This window comes from Apostichopus japonicus, chromosome 21 (assembly GCF_037975245.1).
Source record: "Apostichopus japonicus isolate 1M-3 chromosome 21, ASM3797524v1, whole genome shotgun sequence".
NCBI lineage: Eukaryota > Metazoa > Echinodermata > Holothuroidea > Aspidochirotida > Stichopodidae > Apostichopus > Apostichopus japonicus.
Window position 1 is genome coordinate 3368511 of NC_092581.1, and position 21247 is coordinate 3389757.

Below are 21247 nucleotides of genomic sequence, written 5' to 3' on the forward strand. Positions count from 1 at the left end.
AAGACGTTGTATTAATGATAACTGCCCACCCATTTGTTTCTTTCCAAAATTTTGAAGGTCCAGACTTTCTGACGTTGGGACATGAATTAAAAGAAAAAGCAACGACACAAGCGCTATAAACTACGGGTAAACCCTGTCTACTTTGTGGCATTGTAATATGAATGTAAGACCTTTCTCTGCTGCACTATAAAGAAATATTGGAATGTAGCGACGATGTTCACATTACCCACACTGGATGTTTACGGCATTATAATTCAATTATAATGTACGAGAATACATAAATAAATAATAAATAAATATTGACCTATATGGTCCGCCGCATGAAGGGACTATTCGGCCAGTTCTGGTCAAATGTATAACAGTAATGGGATCTGACGTTTCCATATCCCAACAGGATATTCTTCAGAGAAAACCTGCAACGAGAACAAATTACTAAACTAGATATACATCGGATAGAAAGACGACTAGATTCGACCAATGAACAACGAAAAGAGTCTAAATCAGACGACTGTAACCAAGGAGATGAATCAACTAATTACTGGAGATAAACTGTGGAGAAAGGCTGTAATAATACGTGTTCATGATGTAAAACGAGGCGAATGAGTAGAATTAAATGTGGTATTAGGAAGGAAGGAAATGACAAGTGAAAATGTTGCAGATGGACAGAAAGTGAGCTGAAGAGATGAGGAGGAGGACGGAAGTGGATATAGGTATGGAGAATGAGAGAGGGGGAGGGGAGGGGGGAAGGATCGAGCGGATGTTTAGCAATTCACTTCTTGGATTTCAAAACAATTGGATTGCATGGTGCGAAGGAGTTGCTTCCACAGTCGTTCTCTGCTGAGGGCGGACTGTATCGGAGCGGTTGGCCTAGAAATTATATGACTTTTGATAAATAACGGCCACTCATTGGACGAATGACTATTACTCTCCTTGAAGACTTACTACGAAACTTAAATCTTCTGCAAGAACGATGAGGAACGAACTACTACTTCGACAAAGACCCCCCCCCCCCCCACGAGTCCCATCGGCTCGTTTTTCTGACCTTCAACATGCTATTGTAAAAGCGTCATTTTCCTTGTCGAGTTATTCTAAGATAGGAACTTTCGATATTCAATTCCCATGCCCCTTCCCAATTTCCTACCCCCTCCCCATTCCTGACCCTATACCTGACCGCTCAAAACAGAAAAAGAACACTCACCTTTCTTCATGCCAGAAGTTTGACAGATGACATGGTGTAGTTTTAGAATTCTAATTCAACATTGGAGGGAAATGGTGTTCTTTCAAAGAGTTTGTCGCTTTTATATTCAATGACCAATACCCAGTGTCGTACTAAGTTGGGCCGGAGGGGGTTCTCCCTGTTACCAGTCAGGGGGATGCCATGCCATAGCCCGAAACAATAAAAGGGGCGGCTCGCCTGGGTATGCCCTTAGACTCCTCCCCAGGACGGTATCGATCCCCTCCACGGGGTGACATAGGAAGGATCCGTCCCGGGTGCCAACCATAGGCGTAGGAAGGGGGGGGGGTACTGGGGGATGCAGCCCCAACTAAATATTTTTGTGAAAATTCGGGCAATATGCTGAGAATTTTTCGGGCACCTACTGAAAATATATTGCAATGTGTTTTTCAATGGTAAACTTCATTATTATTGTAACGACTTCCCCAACAATTATAACGAGTATGGAGGGTAATAACACGGCAAATGATTGTCTGAATTGATATACACATTAACTCGCTGAACGCGCGCGGAGCGCGCGAACAATTGTGGTTATATTATTCGGGCAAGTCGTTACAATTCCCTCCCCCCCCAATCAAATTGGGTTCCTACGCCTATAGTGCCAACTATTCTAGGTACACAACTACCATTACCGTATACTGTACAGAACTGAATTCAATATACGTGTCGTTAACTTATAAGGTCCTCCAAAATTAACAAGCATTATCTCAAAATGTACTATAGAAGTTCGTATATGAAAAGGGAAACCTATAAAGGCCTAGAACCGTACTATTGGCAAAGCAGTGAAGACTATGGTATAGGCCCTTTGGGACAAATATGCCATACTATATACGCGTATTAATTCGAATATATACACGTATATATAAGCAGCCAATCAGAAGGCCGATTTATATGGTTGGCAAGTAGAGGTGACACATTTACCTTTGCATCGTTATGTCTTGCAAGAAACACCTGTAACGATTCGGACGTAACGCTTGCACGTGCTAGGCACCTGCGTGATAGGCTCCGGTTATGTTGTTTATCTACGCCCTCTTTTACATTATACAGGTTGCCCGCGCACCACACGATATATGTGCTTTCCGAACGTTTCCTTGTATAACTTACTGCAGGCGTAAGGATTCGTCCCATTTAGTCAGGAGCGGATCTCGGGGTGCGGGGGTGAACACACCCCCGCCCCCTTTTCAAGAAATGTTAAAGGAAGCTATTAGCGCAGTCGTACGTTGTGACCTAATTAAACATGATAAACCTAATTTATAGCCTAAATATAGATTAAATAAGCGAGTTAGATATGACACAAAGTGTTACACACGATAGGAAAATGATGGTCGTTGAATTTGGTTTGCTTCTTCGGCTGTTTCAAGTAATATGGGAAGGACCTCGACAGGTAGGATAGGAGTGTGATCCCATCCTTAGCGAACGTTGCCATGCGCAAGGTACTGAAGGGTGTAAATAGTTCAATGTGGGGCCCCCATTCCTTTCATGCAGTAACGTTAAATTTAGCTTGGTCGGTTAATGCATGGACCAATAACAAGGCTTCCCGATTAATATATGCATATGAAGAGCTATATGCGCATGGACAACAGCGTTGTCGCCAAGGGGAGGGGAGGATGTCGGATGCCCCTGATGCCCCCTCCATATCCAAACCAAAAAGGCAGGATGATGCCCAACTCTTTTAACTTCTACTGACTGTTATATATTTACATTTAATTTCAAAATTCTGATGATTTGAAGCTGATATATAAACTCTGGAAATGATGAAAACCACAAAGCCTCAGCGGGAGCCCAAACGCCTACATGGCTTGCGCGAGCTTGGCGCAAGCTTTCATTACCCGTATTCTAACCCCCCCCCCCCCAAAAAAAATATTGCTCTCAGTTTGTTGTGTGCCCCCCCCCCCCCCTTCTTCAAGGAAACGCCACAGATGAACAGAGTTGTAGAAAATATTGTTTGGTCGTCACAATGTCGGATATCCAATCTTTTAAATTTAGTTACGGGAACTGAGCCCACGGGGAGGTAAAGAACAGGTCGCCGTTTTGTCCAATATGTGGTGTCACTTGGTGTTACAAGAAAAAACATTTCCCTCTTTGTTTTTTTGTTGATATTGTCATAGTTAAAATCGTTATGCATAAACTATAAGTTGTATTGCAGTTATATCTTACAGTTGCATTTTAAGCTGGACGTCCTCAAATTATTTTGATCCTCTTATTCACCAAAACTTAAGAAAGGTTTGCCAATGACAAATTAAACGCAACATTCAGAGTGAATAGGATCTCAAACTTTCTGTGTTAATTGGCGTTAAGAAGCGCCAATGGAAGTCGTTCATTTGGTTTAGTGGTAACCAGGGGAACGGAAGGTAAAAAAATATGTTCAGCTGCAACGCGATTAGTGTGGGACGAAAATACGCTTGAACGAAGAAAGGGGGGGGGGGGGACACGGTCTCACCAAGCGGCGGAATTGGTTCAAAGGGGTGTTGAAAAGGGTTCAACTTTTTTTTAAGTTGGAAGTGTAATCGTTGGTGACAAATGCCGTACAGTATTATTACAGTTAGAAATGAAATGTGATGCATACATAAAGGGTTTGAGGGGGGTTGAAGGGGGGGGGGCTGTATGGATGGGGTGGAGAAAGACCACGAGGAGGGGAAATCTAGGTTTCATTATAGAAGGATACAAATAGGATCAAATTGAAAGCAATTCTAAAGCGAGTGAATAGGATCAATGTTTATAACATTAGAAGGCCTGTACGTCTCGGTTCGTTTGCTTGTTTGCTTGTTAGTTCGTTTGCTTATTTGTTGGTTTTGTTATCAGCTTATATATAAAAAATATTTTAATTTCCACATGTAGGGTGATCTAAATATGGTTTGGGTGTTTGTTCGTGAATTCTGCTTAAGTTATTCTCTACCGACAAGATCAATACTATCTAATTAACACTTAGCATAAGCTGAGAGATAATGACAAAACCAAATTCTTCCCGATTCATACATGAAACACACAGAGTAAAGTTGATTGGTGAGAAAATTTGTATATCGGACATGGTGAACTTCACATCAGTTCCGTATGTGACCCGAATCGACACCACCCATGTGGCCAGGGGCGTGACCACGCATACTTCTCAGGCGGCGGCGGGGGGGGGGGGAGCTTAAATCAAGACGGCTCCTCCCCTCCCCCACAGGTAGACAGAATATTGAAAATAAAGTCCTAGTGTGCAGTACATCAATATACAACATTAACACAGTTGTTTCAAAAGTTCCAAACTATATGCACCATCTTGCATCTAAGCGTCCCCCCCCCCCCCCTTTAGTAACAAATGTTCTATATAGTAGATCCTCCCTTGAACGACATTACATCTCCCCCTCCTCCCTGCACCAGGAGCAAAATTGTGGTTTCACCCTGCATGTTGCTCTTTGAGCTATATTGTATACTCAGGGCCGCGGAATAACCAACGGTATAGGCTAATAAGGCTACAGTCTTAGGCCCTCACTTGTTTGAGGACCGCAATATTCAGATTCGTATGGCACATGGGATGGAGAATGTTTCTATGTAAAAAATTTTCGTCACTTTGTTGCATTTCCAATTGCGCAAAAATACGGTATAAAACATCCTTTTTTTCTAAAAAAAAGGATCTGCAAGATACAGGGAAATTTGGAAAATGTAGGCCTCCTTTTATTGGGAGGGTTATGTTGAACATTCCTGAAAATATCAAGCCAAAGAGAACCTTAAAATTAATTTCCTCCTTCATTTGGATTATGACATCTGAACGAAATACGTATTAGAACCTTTCTTCCCCCTTAGCATTACTCCATACGGTTAATCCGGGCCCGAGTGTTGTTTAAGAAAAGATAGACAGATAGCTCACCTATATCTTGGTACCGTTAATGCATCCGACCATAAGATTTTCTGCAAGGGCGTAGGAACCGGGGGGCTGGGGGGCGCCAGCCCCCCCCCCCAGTGAAAAATATGGAGGGGCGGAAGTATCGTTCCGCCCCCCGCTCCGCAAGTCAGAAAACCCCTTTTTCATTTCCAAATGAGAAAAAAATCTCATTTGAAGCACCAAATTGCATCTAAGGCCAGGTGAAAATGCAAAATTCTTTACAAAATGGAGTGGGTGTTGAAGTGTGCTATATTGCACCAAATTGCATCTGAGGCCACCTGGACACCCCCTCCCCTTAGACCCCTCCCCAGGCCGGCCATCAGTCTTCAGCCCCCTCCACTCAAAAGTGCCTCCCTACGCCACTGATTTTCTGAGTGACATGTAGTCATTTTGACCAATTTATCACGTTTTGACAATCATATCGTAGGCTCCTAAGTTATAGGTTTTATAACGTACAAAGTGATAGCAAAAAAATGGTTGGTCGCCTCATAAGCCACGTGACTAGAGTTGGTAAAAATATTTGCCAACTTTTTACAGTGCATTCGATGACCCTTCTATATGTTACACCGATTGAAATCATTGTTTGTGCTCTACATGGCCCCAAGTGGTGAGCCCAAAAGCGGGTCCATGTAAATTGGGCGAAAAGCACACCCGGCTTCGTTTTAAAGGTTTAGTCAGTATAGGCCCCAAATTTTAGCACGCTTTAATTGCTAGAAGTTTTCAAAAAGTACTTTCCTGGAGGTCTTTACTCTCCAAATTGTTCTCAGACATGTTTAAGGAACACGTACAAGATGAATGAATGATGTCCCAGTGAGGAACATTTCCTCAAAGGTTGTAATAAAAACTGTTTAAGAATTTTGACCAAAGGTGACCATTTTTGAATATCTAGCATATTCGGTAATTCGGGGCCAATACAGCATACCTTTAAGGTCCTGTTTGCCCAGAGTACTTGAAATATATGTAACCTACTTAGTAATAAATGTAATCACTTATATTTACTTGTTCCACTGAGGTGCACGAGGCCCTGGTATATATGACTGGGCCGGAGTACAATATCATTGGCTGTATGTACGTCGTGCTTTGAAAATTACGTCTATTGTTCTGGTCACAAACTTAAGGACCGAAGCCTAGGCGTTCTAGGCTCCGTCATTCACTGTTATACAATTAGGTAGACCCCAACATGGCGACTCTCTGCCCCAACTAAAAGATACTTGAGGATGGTTCAGCCTGCTCCGACCCTTCCCGTGCCTATAGGTAGGGTAGCAATGAACAACTGAAAGCTTAGCCTCCTTAAAAGTTTAACCGGGCGGCATTTTTACATTTTCTATTACTGGATTTGGGTCACTATACCGATTCATTTGACTAATGGCTCCTATTTTGCCCAACTTTTTAACGGCTATTAAAAATACAGAGGATCACATTTGGCCTACGTTAAAACCGGCTCCTTTAACGATGATCATTCCCATTCGTGAGTGTTGATTGGGGGAGAGGGAGGGGACAGAGGGGACAGGGAGGGGAAGAGTGAGATAGTATGTACACACACCCCTCCCCTCCCCCTCCCTCCTCCCCCCCCCGTGCACTTGTCTGGCTATGGGCCTGGAGGAAAAAGACCAAAGTCCACTGAAGTTTTCAAGTAATTTTTTTCTAGCATAATCCAATCATTTTTTTGCTTTATTTTGAGAAGGGAAAAATAACTAGGTAACCTATAATCGACATGAAAGCATAGCAGGTTGCCTTTGTCAACCAAGTGCCAATCAATAATTGGGATAAAATTTCATTGTTCAGCAAACTGAAACCAGAGTGACCACCAAAACAAAACATTTCTACCACAGATCCGGAAACAAAGAGCGTAAAACACAGTTTCCTACGTTAATCTCGCGGGGGAAATCCCCAAGTACTTCAAACAACCGTTCCCTACCAATATATCATAAATTCATCATTATCACCGACCCTCACCATGTGAAAATCAGTTCATTAATAAAAAACAAATTCCGCGCCAGGCGGAACAATACTTTTTTCTACATTATTACTCCTGATTCTTGCCCAGCGCTTTTCTCTCTCTCTCTGCCCCACGGCTCTCTATTTAGTATGTGCCTCGCATTAAAATGAGCCGCTATGAAATGCATGCACGTAGGCTACTAACAAGCGCCACACAAATCACACTTACTGCCTAGGCGACAGTGCTTTTCGACTAAAGGATTTCATTGGATTTTTTTTTCTTTCCTTCCCTAACACACTCTAGCTGCAATTGCCTCTCTGTGTGTGAGTGTGTACAGCGAATGTACATTATAAATTTGCAAAGCCATAGAAGAAAACAACCTTCCTGGCCTTACAGATTATTCATCTGTGAAACGTGCCTCACAGCGGCTCGAGTGCAAACAAAGGCCAGATAGAAATGCGGCCTTGCTGACGTCAGACTTCAATTACTCTGTGGAAATGAAAAAATTGAGGGCAGTATCGTTACTCCCTAACGTGACAAAATTATATTTCTTATGATTTTGATCTGCGCTAAATATGATAACACCTTGAATGTTGTCAAAACTTTCCCACTCAAACCCCTGATCGTTTTCTATGTGAAAAAATACAAGGAATGGGTAGTAAAAATCGTAATTTTGCCTTAATGTTAGCGCGGTAAATGTGTATGTATGGTTGATAGAACAGCTAATCGAAAGCAGGATGAAAAGAATGCCTGGGACACTCCACCGCCATGGCATGTAATGTCCTACCGAGGCAGGAGGAATTAGTTCTCAAATAATCAGAGAATAGACTGTTCCTGTCAGTCCATTATCACCCGCGTGACTTGAGCAAGTTTTGAAACTTTTTAATTGTGCCATTTTGGGGAAGAAAAGAAGTATATGTAGAGGAATATTTTTAGTAGATTCTAAGAGCGTATTAATTTCTGTCTGAGCGAAAATACCTCGTTGAAAATGCCAGATAGTATGTAATGTACGTTTCATGCATATACGCCATAAGCCGAGCATAATGGCCTGTACTTCCCGATGGCTCTGTCTTTAGTTTCACAGTGTTATTTTCTAAATAACACTTTTACACACGTGTGTCATTGGAAACAACGTTAAGTTTGGAAAGTACTTGTCCAACCTGGAGTACCGTCGAAGAGAGTGAAATTTCTTCGCGAGAAGAGAGAGGAGGAATTTTTTGGACCTGGTCTTTCGAGCAATGGCAACAACTGAAGTGGGAAATGTTGATAATGATAACACATCCCGTCCTACTCCAAGTTCAGGTTCTAATGGACTCGACGTGCTACCAAATAACCCATCGTTTACAGGAAGTGGACCCAACGTAAATAATTTCAAAAGAGAGAAGGAGTTTCCTTACAATGGAAGTGCCGAAAATATGAATAATAGTATGGATCCAACTGGAAACTCGTCAGCAACAAAGCATAGGCCTAACGTTAGACCTAGCAATGTGCTCAATTCAACTTCACCTAACAACGGCCCAGTGCCTGGTGGAACAATGAATCCTCAACCAACCGGTCCTCCCGCGCCGAATGTAGACCCATTTTCGGACGGAGTAAATCTTCCTCCGGATGCTATAATGAACAAAGGAGGAATGGGGTATGGTATGGGGCCAGGAGCAGGGGGAGATGCTTTTGGTAATGTAGGTGGGTATAACTATAGTCGTAATCCGAACTTCACCGGCATGTCTAATCAATTGCCTCCTGGTAATGAAATGTATCAAGGACCAGGAGCACCATCAAATCCAATGCCAAACAGTTCCTATAGTCAATATGATCCAATGAATTCTGTTCGAAACTTTAGTACGTCGACGCCGGTGTCGAGGGGGTACGTGCCGCAGTATGGACCGAGTAGTATGCCGCAGCCACGTGCCTCCACCAGTCAGAGGGCTCCTGGAACTGATAGAATATCTAGCTCAGCACCGACGCTTTCACAACTTCTTCAAGGACAGAAGCCTCCATATTTCCCAAATAACTTTTCGCAACAAAATGATGTCTCTGGAAGAGGGGGCCCAGATGCGAGCAGCTTGCCGAATCAATATTGGGGTGGACCCTCTAGGAGCAATCCCTCAATGGTGAACCAGATGCCAGTTAGTTATCCTAACAGAAGTCAGGTAAGGCATATTAAGTTAAGACTAAGAGCTCAATTTTCATTATCGCTTGTTCACTCCTTTTGGGAATGCTTATTAAATGCTATGCTAGGTACTTTTATGAGCTTACATACTAACACCTATCGCCTAGGCCTATAGTCATGTTCAACGTTCATTGTTTACTATTCTTCCTTTTCCATAATGCTAGGCTATCTTGTACATTTCATTTGCTTAATATTCTGTCTTCATTCAGCAGCAAGGTTTCTTGTGACAATCTTGTGTCCTTATGCGCACAAACAGTTCTCTCCAAGAGCTACGTAGTGCTACTGTTGTAGTGGTATGGCTTGTTGATGTTTCAGTACAGGGTTAGTTAAACCATCTGGCCATTAAGGTGCATCTTCAGCATGTCGTTTCTATAGTGACTTGTGCCCAGCATGTCGTTGAAATTTCTCTCCAATGTTTATTGTTTCTGCATTGACATGACGAAGGTGGTGCATTGTCCATGTTCCTACCAAGCTCTTTCGTCGGACACTGTGCAGTGAAGACAAATGTAACCACTTAATCGTTATTGGAAAATAAAGCATACATATATTTGTTATCGGTTTCTGTGTCATCTTTATTCTGTTACAATTTTCATGGAGCAAGTGCCAACTATCATTTAATTTAACTCACCCATCCCCACCCCCTTCCCCTCCAACACACACACAAGCACCCTCATCCCATATACAGAATGCTTAGTAGTGGTTGAGTGAAAACTTTGCAGTATTTCAAAACAATGTAGCAACCTTTTTTTGAACTTAATCGGATTGAACTAATGAGAAGAGGGTTGTTCAGTTTCAAGTTTATTGACTTTTACAATCCTACTCGCATTGTTTACAAAAACAATTAACTAGGATGTAGATCTAGTACTTGCATTTGTTATGTTGAGCTACTAAGGTTGGTGGTTTCTTTCATTCATTCTCAAAGACCAGGGTTTCAGTGGAAAAGCTTACCAAGATTATGCGCTAGGACTGTTTTCCCAAAAGATTGCTATTCTTAATCTTCCAATTACGAATTTACGACCTCTCTACGATCTACTCATTGCAAAAGTTATGGTCAGAGAATGCTTTTCCCACAGTTGAGTTTATGTTGTCTAAACACTTCCAAGATAAAAACCGAACTGTTATAGTACAAATTTTCCATAAACTTGTGCGTTTGAGATTAAAATATCCGCACTGTTCCTTAGCTATGGAAAGCAAACGCAGCGGGTAGCTTTTCTCACAAATTAATTTTCTAAAAATATGTGTCCAGATGGCAGGGGCCCAGTGGCCAACCGAGACTGGGGATTTTCTGTAATGTTAAGGTGTTTGTCTGTGAAACATTTGTAAAGGAATCTAAATGTGTTTCGACATTGAAATAAAACAAAAACTGTTGGCAAACTGCTTATCCACTGAAGAGCCTGTGTAAGAGAATGTGTTCAAGTGAGTGAGCTTGATGTAATAAAATTCAAAAATAAAAACTTTCTAAATATATGCAGTCTAAAATAAGAAGGTCCATAGTCAGGCAAGCTTATATGATAGAGATCGTTGTGAGGAACGACTCCCTCAAACAGAGCTAAGTTTATATCTTATTTTGCCTGGAGATATCATAGTCTAGAATCAGTGGCGGAGCTAGGTGTATTGGTCAGGGTGGGCGAGAATGGTCTGTAGGGGCGCTTTCGACACTATCTAAGCGGAGCGCCACCACTGGTTGGCGCGGAGCGTACAGACATTTTTTGAGTAAAGTTACTCCCTAGATCGCCGGAAATGACCCTTTCCGGGCCTTGCTAATTTGCAGATAAACGAAGAATAAATAGGTGTCATCGCCATTTTGTCAGAAAATTACACCAACAAAATGTGACAAATGTCAATAGGTATTTGAGAGCGCAATAAAAAAGTCAATAATCGCGAATAAGTAAAAAGTGGTAAAAAGCTGAATAGGGCGCCAGCAGTCCATTTGAGTCCGTCAGGGGGGGCATCCACCCCCTCTGACTGTATGGACGCTCTGCCACTGTCTAGAATGAGTCGTGCCAGGAGCTGTGTCATTTTGTACATCTGTGATGTCATATTGCTACCGCTATGATCTGAAACCTTTTTACTTTCTCTTTGTTTGCTCCTTTCATATTTTCCACTGATTAATGGTAACAGTGTTGACAGTGAAAAACCCTTGTCATCATTAGGTCATGTTAAAGAACTTCAATATTTAACATTCAGCATTTAAAGCAAATAAACGAAAGAAAAAGATAACGGAAAATATAGCACATTACCGCTCGATGTCATATTTAGACTTGATCGAGTCCTCTTCGATTTTGTGTAGCGATTAACATTAGATCTGTGATATCTTCAAAGTGGATTAAAGCTTTTCTGAACTGTTTGAATTTAGTTGTTGATGACATTTATAATGATGGTAGGGTTTACTCCTTCTACACTCTCCTTCGTTTGTGGTATACGGGTCAAAGGTTAATTACGAGGCTGTGTAATTTCAGTCTGTTCCAGAGCCAGGCAGGATTAGAATCCCATTATTTACCGAGTTCGGTCCAGTTACTTACTTGTCCCCTTCACTAAATGCTTTCAAAAAACAATTCTTAATGTCTACCAAAACCAAAAAGTTAGGCACTGGACCCTGATGACCCCTCTACTGTGTACCGTACCTCCAGATCACAGCCAAGTTGAAAATGTACATTTAGGTGGACTAAAGGTTAATGTGTGTTAGTCAGTGCAGCCTGCCATTCCGCAGGATAAATAAACTATCAAATGGTTTTAAAGGTGGCACATTTAACTTTGTTGCTATTTCCAAATAGTTCCATACATGTGATAATCAAACTATCTAATGTATGAAGGCATTACGACGGGGGATTACCCGACGCTTTTTCTCAAACCAACATTTGAAGTGGTCCGTCAATGTCGACGAACTGCTACCGTGGTTGCTCGATTTGGTTTCTGCAAATTTTTGAAACCACTTTACCGTTACCACAAACAAGTTTCAATGGTTAACTGCAAGAATCAGAACCCTGGTAAATACAATAAGTAACGCAGTATTCATTTCGGTGATCTGTGCATCGTAAATTGGGTGTGTTTATCTCAAAAGCGCTTCCTAGAAACACTAGGTTTGGTTGATGAAAATTGTCAGCTGGTACTTAGTAAAGCAAGTGGGTCACTCACTTCTTAGCCAACAAGCCAGAACCAAAGTAACAGGAGAAAAGTCAGGCATTTTTTTGATTGGGACTAGAGAAAGCATGTAACACCAGTGGCGTAGGAAGGTACTTTTGAGTGGGGGGGCTGAAGACTGATGGCCGGCCTGGGGGAGGGGTCTAAGGGGAGGGGGTGTCCCCTCCCCTTTGGAATTTTTTGCATTTCCAGGTAGCCTCAGATGCAATTTGGTGCAATATAGCACACTTCAACACCCACTCCATTTGTAAACTTAATTTTGTATTTTCACCAGGCCTTAGATGCAATTTGGTGCTCCAAATGAGATTTTTTTTCTCATTTGGAAATGAAAAAGGGGTTTTCTGACTTGCGAAGCGGGGGGGCGGAATGATACTTCCGCCCCTCCACATTTTTCACTGGGGGGGCTGGCGCCCCCCAGCCCCCCCGGTTCCTACGCCCTTGTGTAACACAGCAATTTGCCATATTATTGAACAAATTAAGTCATGAGCCTGTTTTGCTCACAATGTGCAGTAGATGACACCACCAACACTGTCCTAACCGGTGGTTAGCTTCAGTGTGCAGTAAAACTCTCATTATCCGAAGCCATATTATCCGAACCCCTGATTTCTTGAGGCCTAGTGTTATTGATTCCAATTACTGTACAGTACTCATATATTACGTACTGTACAACGGAAATTTGTTAATCTATGTAACGATGAGCTTCATATTCATTCTTCCATTGCCTTAAATATCGATTAGATAATCATCACCTACTACATGAACGTCTGATTGTTATTGCATCAAGATTGTTACCGCTCTGCAAAAGAGTTGCCATTTTCAGATCGCACATTCACAACGATAAACGTTTATCAGGGCTAGCGCTTATGTGCCTACGCATGCAGGCTACAGCCTTTTTATTACGTGATACCGAATATTAGGCATTCATGCCTTTTAACTCCCCACAAAGATTTATACACCAGTTGAAATTCTAGCTGATTTTCTTGACAAGAACCTCTAAAATTGTCAGAGAAATTTCAGCTTGTTATGGGAATCATTATTAGGCTAGGATAAACCACTGACAATAGTGTTTCCTGTACTATAGTAAGAGGCCTATACAGCGGTAATATATAGACTACTGAACATGTGGTCAGAGTGGCGAAAGTACACAGAAAATCCACCTCCCCCTCCTCCCCCCCCCCCCACCCAACCTCCCGAAATGAAACAATGGTAATCATAGGACTGCAGTAAACAGCTTACTCCAATCAGTCATTTGTGAGAGGTGGAGATGTTTTCAGTTATCCCTTGGATAGAGAATACCAGTGAGATAAATATAATCTTAAAATAAATGCTGTTGGGCTGTTCGACTTAAAAATTAGGGGTTTGTTTAACAACCATAGGGATTCATTTCTAGGCATCTTGTTGCAAGATAATATTGTAGATTCCTTAGAAGACCTCAGTTCAAAGTAGCTCCTTGCTTCTGATCAATAATTTTACCAGATCTATAGGTTATTAATTACTCCCAATAAGATCCAGGTTCAATATTACTAAAACTTAAGACAATCAAAGACAACAATGTAAATTTTTGACCAAGCGGAACGTCAACGAAGAAGTGATTAAATAATTTGATTTCATTAATTTTCCAAAGTTTCATCACCCAAAGAATTTTCGTACAAATGTTAATGAAATTCTTAACAGAAATTTTCCAAAACTTTCCAAATGTTTGTTTTAATCAATTTTAAAATATGAGTTGACTACTCAAGCTAATGAACAACATTGCTATGAGAGTTTAAACATTGTTATAAAAGTAGCAAAACATCAACAATATTATAAAAAATTATTCAAAAATCAATGCCAAGAATTGAGAGGAAGCTAGAATATGGTAATGAAACAACCAGCCGTTCAAACCAAAGATTTGTGAGAAGTGGAGATGGGTCTTAATCAGGCTGATATATTCCTTCCAGTATTAAAAAATTCCAATTGAGATGAATGATCATAATAAAAAACAAGGCCAAAGAGATAAAGTGAAAAGTTAATAATGGTTATTTTACCGACTTTTCTAAATACGTTATTTCTTGAGATTTTGTTTCATTTATCGGGGTGGTTTTGAACGAAAGCAACAATTCTCATAAAGTTAAATATTGTGTTCCTTCTACCACTTTCACCGTGCGATATTGGGAAGTAATTAATAAATGCTTTGTGGTTTTAGGTGATTAGCTTTGTCTTTGATTGGCCTTGAGTAGAATGTAGGTCACTTAATGACACTATTTTGATTGGGTTCCCAGGGAAGCCACACGCTTAATACTGAATTATTCTAGGATAACTGCAATGTAAAGTGGATGTTTTGTCTTTTATGCCATAGAAGAAGACCATGGACAAACTATGTTATTATAAGGCTTTGCAATATGTCCCATGTGTTTTCCAAGTTGGTAGTGTTTTTCTGGCTTTAGCTGTACATGCATGTGTTGGAAGTATGCATATATAGCACACAGCACAACAACAACAATGGGATGCCATCGTGTGTAAGTTTGTTAGATCACAGTGTGGAAAAGCTCCCTGCAGTATACAGTGTGGAACTACTCTAAATCACATGTTACCAATTTTCATAGAAGGAACTTTGAGCTTTCTTGTTGCAGGGCAAGTTTTTAAGGATTTTTGTCCCGATTGTCCCAGGTGTTCCTGAGGTTATCAAGTACAGTATGCTACCTTGATGATTGAAGTAACCGTTAGTACAACCCATTACCCTCGCCCCCCCCCCCAAAAAAGGAGCCAAAATTGGTTGACAAAAGTGGTTGCCTTCTAATACAGTATATGATCCAGCTAGACGTTTCCAGGACCGACGACTGAAATTTAATTCGCAGTGGTTTTCTTTATGATCATGATCACGTCATTGGAGATACAAGTTTTGTAATAGTTTCAACATTAGGTTAGTTAGCTAGGTAGCTTTTACAATTTGTTTATTCTTCGCCTGCCCTTTTGAAGGTTAGGTTTTCCCCAAAAGGGAGAGCATTATTGTGGGGTCTGAGACCTACAGTACATAACTACCCAGTCGCTAGCCTGTGTGGTATCAAATTTGCCTCGCATTCTCAAATGTGAACAAATTTATGTGATTGTGTCTGTGTAACTTGGAAAGGAAAGCTTGATCTTCTTCGTACTTCAAGATTTCTCTTTTGTTGGGTGCTAGAATATTCTATCATTTATGGTGTAGTGACAGGTCACTGGAATTCGATGGCCCAATCACCGGCATGCAGTTATCTTACAACAAAGTCCTGCATAAACTCTGTACCTTTATTGCAGTTCCTGTAGGTTGAACCATAGCACTACCTATGGGGCCCATGGGGAGTACGTATCCACCCTCACATTTGAGAAATTTTGATGTATGATAGAGGATGCTGAAATGCAAAAAAAAAAAGAGTTTTTTTTTTGCAACGTGTGAAGTAAATTATGTACTTTGTGCCTTCAAAGTACTTTGGAATGAGATCATCATAATACCGTTAAGTTTACAGTTCATTTATATTTGTAACAAACCGTGTGTAATTTTATACAAATTGTTACAATTTGCAAAAGACTTAATCATCAAGACGGTAATTTTTTTGGGTTATTTGTTTGATCAGCACACGGTTGCTTTCTGGTTGTTTATTTTCTTGTTTTTTTTTTCTTGTTGAGGGCACAAGACTTTTTTTAAGCCCACTCATGATCCACAAGCACATGCACATTCCATAGTAATAACAACAATGTTGTCCAAACAATCGTCAGAAATGGGGGAAATTCCCTAATCTTTAGCCATTTCCCACCATCTGCCTGGAGGCCGTAGAATGTGTGCAGCATGAATAGAGGGTTGACGATGATGATACAGCAATGTGTCAATGTGATTTTTGACTACCAGCTTGTTTTGAACAAAGCAAGACCAAGGAGCTTAGAGAGATAGAGAGAGAGAGAGAGAGAGCGCCTCGGCACACACATGTGGCTGGTATCTAAAAATTGACCTGTGAATCATGTGGTTTCCTGCAGTAGGAAACTGTGTTCTGTGTGTACTTAGCAGTTGGCTTCAGCATTGCTGTGTAGCTAAAGGGGTCTGCACTATATTATGTGTACTACTACTACTAGTACTACCACTACATATATACAACCTGTATTATCATGTAGTACTACTGCCGACTGATGTGTGTGACTATCTGTGCTGGCCAATAATGTACACACACTGTATGTATACACATGGGTGGTGTATTGTATAGAGTTTATTATATATAGAGGGTACAGAGCTGCTGGAATTCATGAGTGTGCTGCATGCAGCTAAGGGAAAGCCAATGTGTCGACAGTCTTTAGATGTGAATGAGTAGGATTTTTTAATACCCAATTATGTTGCAGAGTATGCTAGAGTACATGGGCATTACATGGGATTTTTTAATACCCAATTATGTTGCAGAGTATGCTAGAGTACATGGGCATTACTAGTATTTTCTTTAAATATTTATCAAACTGTAATGGTTCCGAGATTTGTCTGAGTGTATAATGTCTTGTTGACATTAATAGGTTCATGGATTATTCTGCAAAGTTGTTTTGAGTGTTCTGGTTACAGAATTCCCCAAACTGTTACTGTACTGATCATTGAGAAGGTTACTTTGGTGGTTGTCAAGAAGTAGGAAATAACTTCACAATAGGGGATGACAACAACAGCTGTGTGGTATATTGAAAAGTCAGTGCATTCTTTATAGTCATCCCTAAATAACTTGGGGAGATGGGTTACATAACATAGCTGTCATTTAAGAATGTCCTTGAGACAATGTATCTACAAAGTAAAACAAAATGGGGTTGGGTCCGGGGGGGGGGGGGGCTGATGACTATTAGGCGAAGAAAGGAAGTTGTAAATTTGTGAAGACTCTTTCCTATATATGGCAACTTTGTCTGCTACCAAACAAGAAAACTTTTGAAAAATGGGTCAGCTTGTCGGACTTGACCTTAGCTCTATATATATATGCGTTTGGTCGTTTTCTTCAAGCTTGTCAGCACTTGCAAATGAAATGAAGGTGCCTTGCTATGTGCGGACTGTTTCCCATGTATAAAATAGTTTTTGTTTTTTAGTGATAAGCAGTTTGCATATCATTAAAGGTTAAAACTAGTATTTAAAGCGAACTCTTGGTTTAAGGTCTTGTCACAGCAGTTCATATTGCTTGAGGATGTTATGAGGATGTTATGACCCTCGATACCTAAAGGTGAGAAACAAAGGTAGCCTAGACACTGTACTGTACTGATTTTGCAGTGCTCAGAATATAGTCTCGGATTCATCTGCCAGCGAAGTGTATCCTTCGAAAAGGTTCACTCTGTCGCAACAGTTACTTGAGAGAGAGGGAGTGTAGAAATCTGTGATTGCATAACATACTGTATGTACCTCATGTAGAGGTACCAATGAGCTGGTCGACGCCGCCGCATGTTTCGATCCCTTATCATGCACACATTCGGTTCAAGATTGTGAAACGCTCTCTTTCGGCTAGTCGTGCACAGATCTTATTCTGGTGTATGTTTTGACATATTGATAATAACGTCGACCAGTATCATGAAGAAACAGAAATTAATTTCGCTCGTCTAATTATCGTCAGGGTGTTCGGTATGTACTTTTAACCACAAACAGAGCATGGAAGTTACTCTCCCGGGAAAAATCGTAGCCGGATTTAAGATGAATGTCTCTTATCCAGACCATCAGTCACAAGCTTACAGTTTTAAATGCCGCCTGTACTTTTTTTTGTGAGCCAAAATGTTTGGTGGCACCAGCACTTTTATATATAAACCAGTCATATTGCTATTTATTACTTTTAATAATTATGGTTCCCGTTTTGTGTGTGTGTGTGTGTATGTGTTGCTCTTTGAACTTAACTGTACCTCTCTTCTGGTATATTGTTGTAATGACCTACTTAGTTGTTAATTGGTTGTAGTAATAATATATGCTGGAGCCCTTCCATTCATAAAGAGCTAGAGAGAGAGAGAAAAATCCCTTCACCTCTGGACACCAATGGATCCAATTATAATTCGGTGGGTACTTCTTACTTACTATCAGCCATCTGATCTTCAAAACATTCCCAGCCACTCACTCACTCAGTCATAAAATATCAATGTTTTTCACCCTCTGGGAGATTAAGCAAGTTCACACAGCCCTGGGAAATCCGATGCATATATGTTTACAGAGGTTATTGACATGACATAATTGGTCAGGGAATCTCTTTCAAGGAATGGAGTGTTACTATTTTTAGATTGGCCTCAGATCTGGGTTACCTGGCAAAAGCATTTATATAAAGCAGAGCTTGTCAATGAAATGGAAATAGTACTATCCACAAACAATGACTCTTTTATTGTCATCTTCTTTTGGGGAATCCCTGAATAAGCAGGATTTCTAGAGCTGTGATGATTATTTATGTAAGGTTTTTTTTTTTTTTTTTTAAATTTGTACAGGTATTGAAAAGAGTCGTTGTGGATATTTGTATTGTGCGTAGGCTGAAGATAAAAAAGAAGAGAAAAATGCAAGGGTGGAATAAACAATAAAAATAAATAAATAAATAAATATAAAGAAAGGAACAGGATGAATGGTTGTTTGCACAATGCCAGGTTTGTGTTATACTGTGTCGTGGTACTTTATATTGTGTACTTTAATTCAGAATCTGGAGCAACATTGACGGTGGTTATAAAGTGAATAAAACTTGAAGTTTGTGGCCTACAGTTTCTCCTTTAACACTGAGATGTCGTAAATCGGATTAAATGGTGTTATTAGTAATTAAATAAAATGATCAATTTGCCTACTGTAGTTAGTTACGTAAAAATGGCCAACTGCCGGAAGTTTAAGACTAACTCTTTGTTGATTAATTTATGCATTGTTTTAAATTTAATCTGTTTTATGTAAAATTTGATTCAGATATCATTGTATATATAATTGATATTGACAGTCATGACATTTTGTTTCCTCAACAACTTTTATAACATCCATTTTTCCCCATTTTTTGAAAGCTTAATGAGGGGTGGTGGAGGGTTTGGGGGGAGGGTGGGGAGGGGCAGGCCTTTCTTCAAGTTAATCAAATAAGAGTTGTGTTCAGATTATATTGTTACAGTGCATGCTGCTATTTACTGTACCCTATTAGGAATGTACCAGTGGGGTCCCACATATCTACTTATATGTTACGAGACCAACTATGTGGAAGGCTTATTTCGTCAAATTCATTACATGCAGGTTGCACCAGTGCAAAACAAGGTGAACTTAGTGTATCATTACTACCATACGTATATTGTGGACAGTGTGTGCCCATACATAGTGACCATTATGTATGCAATCTATATAGCATTCAGTGCAATGTTAATCTGGGTTCACTTGCTTCCCCTATGCATGGTCCTACTGGGATTTAGAGAGAATTTAGAGAGAATTAGAGCGAGCCTTTGGTAATCTAGTCCTTATTATGATGCATTCTCCCACATCAATCAATCGATTGGTTTCCTAAAAGTTGAAGGTTTTTACAAGACTGTAAACCTTCAACTTTAACTTTTAACTTGCGTTGTCAGTCTGAACAAGATTGTTCAAGCTTTTCTGTTTCTTACGTAATACTTTCTTAATCAGTTTATTCTTCAAATGCCTGGATTTATGGTTTTGTCTTTTTCTTCTATATATTTCGTTTCCTTCCTTCCATCCTCCTTCATTCCCTTCCTTTTGTTTTGTCTAAATTGTGTCTATTAGAGTCTGGATTATTAACTGTCCAAAGAGGTCTTTTGGAAATTAAATTTATTTGCGGTTCCACCCTAAAATATATGTACATATATATGTACATATATGTCTATATTTATTTATTTATTTATATGTATAACTGTATATATGTTTGTATGTGCAAAATTAAGATGTTTAGACATTTTCAAGAGGTGCTTTGTACTGTATGTTGAATTTCACCATGTAGGCAAACTATCTCTGACATGTCCCAATGTGGCCCATCCATATACTGTAGTTTTGGGTACCAAGAAAAAGACAAAAGTTTTCATTGAAATGTAACTTTTTTTTATATCTTTTTACAGATAAATGTAGCAGATCCCCAATTGATATCCAGAAGGCCTTATTCTGGTACTTCGCCCATGGGACCAGGTGGCCCAACATATAACCAACAGCAATCTATTCAGTATATGGGTAACAGACAGTACCCTCAGATGTATGCCCCTCAACAAATGCATAGACCCCCTGTCAGCAGAGGGCATTATGGGCCTCAAGTAAGTACTTTCATGTTTCTTCCTATATCTTTGCAAATATTCCTCTAAAAATATGTATTTTGTGTTCAATTGCGACTGTACTGGACTGTTGAGGAAAAGACCCGAAAAGTTGAACTGATTTTTTCAGGTTCTACCGGAATTTAGACTTCAGGTGTAGAAATGAACTAAAACAGACATTAGATAATGTGTGACACACCAAGTTTTAATGCACATTGGAATAAATTATAAATAATAACTCCCTGATCCTAGGAGAAACCAAATGATGGTAACCGGGAAAGATATCACTTATTTATTTACTTACTGTATATAAGAACATAGCATGCAGGGATTAATTTAGTATTCAAATTTCGTGTAGCAGGTTTGAAGTTTGTCTCAGGCTATGAAGTACTACGGTTCCTGTGTACTCAAATCTGCAATGCATCTCTGCACTTGCTTGCATAGCAATTTTGACCATCTCGTCTCGGGTAGCATTTTTCAACAAGATACGGGATGATAAGTTATTCCCTGTGCATGAGAAAGCAGGGCAATTAAGGATAATTTGCTCTGGTAGTCTCCAGGACAACCAGGTCTACATTCTTGGTTGTCCAAACAGTGAATTTGGTCGTCCCATAAAATGTAGCAAAATGATAAAACTGTAGGAGAGATGAAGGTTTGGTGGATAGAACACCAGCTTTGGCTAAGTGAAAGTCCCAT

General features: G+C 40.1%; 1 protein-coding gene across 2 annotated transcripts in view; it reads left to right on the forward strand.

Annotated features, from left to right (window-relative positions):
- The first annotated feature begins 7801 nt into the window (after nt 1-7801).
- Nucleotides 7802-21247, forward strand: part of LOC139963093 (uncharacterized) — a 53878-nt gene continuing 40432 nt past the window's right edge. Inside the window, exons 1-2 of one of the 2 annotated variants that reach the window (XM_071963604.1) lie at nt 7802-9188; nt 20366-20554. In XM_071963604.1, the coding sequence (XP_071819705.1) occupies nt 8277-9188; nt 20366-20554 (1101 nt within the window). In that variant the 5' untranslated portion in view covers nt 7802-8276. The remainder of the gene's footprint in view (nt 9189-20365; nt 20555-21247) is intronic. The other variant, XM_071963605.1, reaches the window with a different exon arrangement.